The following is a 3,101-nucleotide window of genomic DNA, read 5'->3' on the forward strand; positions in this document are numbered from 1 at the left end:
TTTACTTCCCGTTCATTTCTGGCTCTCTCCTCCAAAGAACGGGGGAGCGAGGAGGAGGAGAGGAACAGAGGAGAGTAGGAACAACCACATTTTGTGAAGGACACACAGGGCTGGAAGAGGGATTAGTGTGTCTGTTAGCCTAATTGTTAAGAGATGGGGTTGCAATGGGGTTGTATGTAATTGTGTCCTATAGAACACAGGATCAGATAGGAGAATCAGTCCTATTGCCTACCACTGATAACACATGGTACAACCTGATTACACGCACACCCACCCACTCCTCAGTCAGACAGATCACACCCACCACCTCCTCAGTCAGACAGATCACACCCACCGACTCCTCAGTCAGACAGATCACACCCACCCACTCCTCAATCAGACAGATCACACCCACCACCTCCTCAGTCAGACAGATCACACCCACCCACTCCTCAGTCAGACAGATCACACCCACCCACTCCTCAATCAGACAGATCACACCCACCACCTCCTCAGTCAGACAGATCACACACACCACCTCCTCAGTAAGACAGATCACATCCACCACCTCCTCAGTAAGACAGATCACACCCACCACCTCCTCAGTCAGACAGATCACACCCACCACCTCCTCAGTCAGACAGATCACACCCACCACCTCCTCAGTCAGACAGATCACACCCACCCACTCCTCAGTCAGACAGATCACACCCACCCACTCCTCAATCAGACAGATCACACCCACCACCTCCTCAGTCAGACAGATCACACACACCACCTCCTCAGTAAGACAGATCACATCCACCACCTCCTCAGTAAGACAGATCACACCCACCACCTCCTCAGTCAGACAGATCACACCCACCACCTCCTCAGTCAGACAGATCACACCCACCACCTCCTCAGTCAGACAGATCACACCCACCACCTCCTCAGTAAGACAGATCACACCCACCACCTCCTCAGTCAGACAGATCACACCCACCACCTCCTCAGTCAGACAGATCACACCCACTCCTCAGTCAGACAGATCACACCCACCCCCTCCTCAATCAGACAGATCCTACCCACTCCTCAGTCAGACAGATCCCTCCCACTCCTCAGTCAGACAGATCCCACCCACTCCTCAGTCAGACAGATCACACCCACCCCCTCCTCAGTCAGACAGATCCCACCCACTCCTCAGTCAGACAGATCCCACCCACTCCTCAGTCAGACAGATCCCACCCCACTCCTCAGTCAGACAGATCCCACCCCACTCCTCAGTCAGACAGATCCCTCCCACTACTCAGTCAGACAGATCCCTCCCACTCCTCAGTCAGACAGATCCCACCCACTCCTCAGTCAGACAGATCCCACCCACTCCTCAGTCAGACAGATCCTACCCACTCCTCAGTCAGACAGATCCTACCCACTCCTCAGTCAGACAGATCCTACCCACTCCTCAGTCAGACAGATCCCACCCACTCCTCAGTCAGACAGATCCCACCCACTCCTCAGTCAGACAGATCCTACCCACTCCTCAGTCAGACAGATCCTACCCACTCCTCAGTCAGACAGATCCTACCCACTCCTCAGTCAGACAGATCCCTCCCACTCCTCAGTCAGACAGATCCTACCCACTCCTCAGTCAGACAGATCCTACCCACTCCTCAGTCAGACAGATCCCTCCCACTCCTCAGTCAGACAGATCCTACCCACTCCTCAGTCAGACAGATCCTACCCACTCCTCAGTCAGACAGATCCTACCCACTCCTCAGTCAGACAGATCCCTCCCACTCCTCAGTCAGACAGATCCTACCCACTCCTCAGTCAGACAGATCCCTCCCACTCCTCAGTCAGACAGATCCTACCCACTCCTCAGTCAGACAGATCCTACCCACTCCTCAGTCAGACAGATCCTACCCACTCCTCAGTCAGACAGATCCTACCCACTCCTCAGTCAGACACAACTCTCATTAACATTTCACCTTCATGTATCTACACTTCCTGCAAGTCAACACGTGTTGTTGTTGTTGTTTACCAGAGCAGTTCCAGCCGGTAGGAGTCTGACAGTGGCTGAGGGAAGCGGTGGGAAACGCTTGGAGCGGTCTCATCTGTATCCACATCACAACCGTCATGGCAGCGAGCCAAACCCGGTCAAACCTTGTCCATATCCACGACGGAGGGCGTCTGCACTCGTGACGCCCCGCTTGGAGATGCATCTCATGGGCAGGAGTTGCACACTCTCTCCGGTGGCTTTTGGTCTGGGATGGAGGTCAGCCGAGGGAGAACACACATTTTCCGACACCGAGGGCGTCTGCGGTGCGGAGTCCCGGCAGCGGCTATACAGGTCTGAGTTGCTGCTGGTGATTTGAAATGGTCCGATGCGCTGTGTGTGTGTGAGAGAGAGAGAGAGAGAGAGAGAGAGAGTGAGGAGAGAAAGAGAGAGAGAGAGAGAGAGAGCGAGAGAGAGAGAGGAGAGAGGGAGAGGGAGAGAGAGAGAGAGAGAGAGAGAGATAGTGAGGAGAGAGAGAGAGAGAGAGAGAGAGCGAGAGAGAGACAGAGAGACAGAGAGAGAGAGACAGAGAGAGAGAGAGAGAGAGAGAATCCTTAAATGAAACTCTTCTAATCGTGCGGCTGAGCCAGTACTCACTACCCACGACTGTTTGGCAGTAGGTTGTACCTCTTCAGATGGTTTCCTCTTGGTGTCACTGTCACTCAGTGAAAATGTGATAGGCTAATGCCTGTGATGTCTGCGTGACTAGTTGCCTTGCAGGGGAGGAGGTGCCAAGGATATCCTAGAACACCGATTGGTTTACGAGATGGGTGTGAGTGTGTGTGTGTGTGTGTGTGTGTGTGTGGTACCGAAATGTGCACGTGGGATGCGCGTGGGGGGTCTGTGTAGTGGCACAATTGTTCAATTGACTTAGCTCCCACCAAAACCGGTTGTCGAAATTCAATTAAGCCACTGAATCTCGTGAAACATGTTTTCTCTGGGCAGCTGGATGACAGAAATAAAACAAAGAGTCACTCAGACTGGTCCCTGGTTTTAAACTTCCCTATCATATCAAACGCAGCTGGCTCCAGCACATCACAATCAGGGATATTAACACATCCATCACACACACACACACACACAC

The 3,101-nt window shown here is 53.0% G+C and overlaps 1 protein-coding gene across 2 annotated transcripts in view; it reads right to left on the minus strand.

The window, feature by feature from the left end:
* The window catches only part of LOC149982209 (tomoregulin-2-like), a 7,739-nt gene extending 5,020 nt beyond the window's left edge, over positions 1 to 2,719 (minus strand). Inside the window, exons 1-2 of one of the 2 annotated variants that reach the window (XM_090239805.1) lie at positions 2,645 to 2,719; positions 2,003 to 2,350 (exon numbers count right to left, since the gene is read on the minus strand). In XM_090239805.1, the coding sequence (XP_090095931.1) occupies positions 2,003 to 2,183 (181 nt within the window). In that variant the 5' untranslated portion in view covers positions 2,184 to 2,350; positions 2,645 to 2,719. Of the gene's footprint in view, positions 1 to 2,002; positions 2,363 to 2,644 lie in introns of those variants that run through there. The other variant, XR_016497004.1, reaches the window with a different exon arrangement.
* Positions 2,720 to 3,101: the final 382 nt, after the last annotated feature.

This window comes from Oncorhynchus mykiss, chromosome 7 (assembly GCF_057628025.1).
Source record: "Oncorhynchus mykiss isolate SJ-2025 chromosome 7, ASM5762802v1, whole genome shotgun sequence".
NCBI classification, from domain to species: Eukaryota; Metazoa; Chordata; class Actinopteri; order Salmoniformes; family Salmonidae; genus Oncorhynchus; species Oncorhynchus mykiss.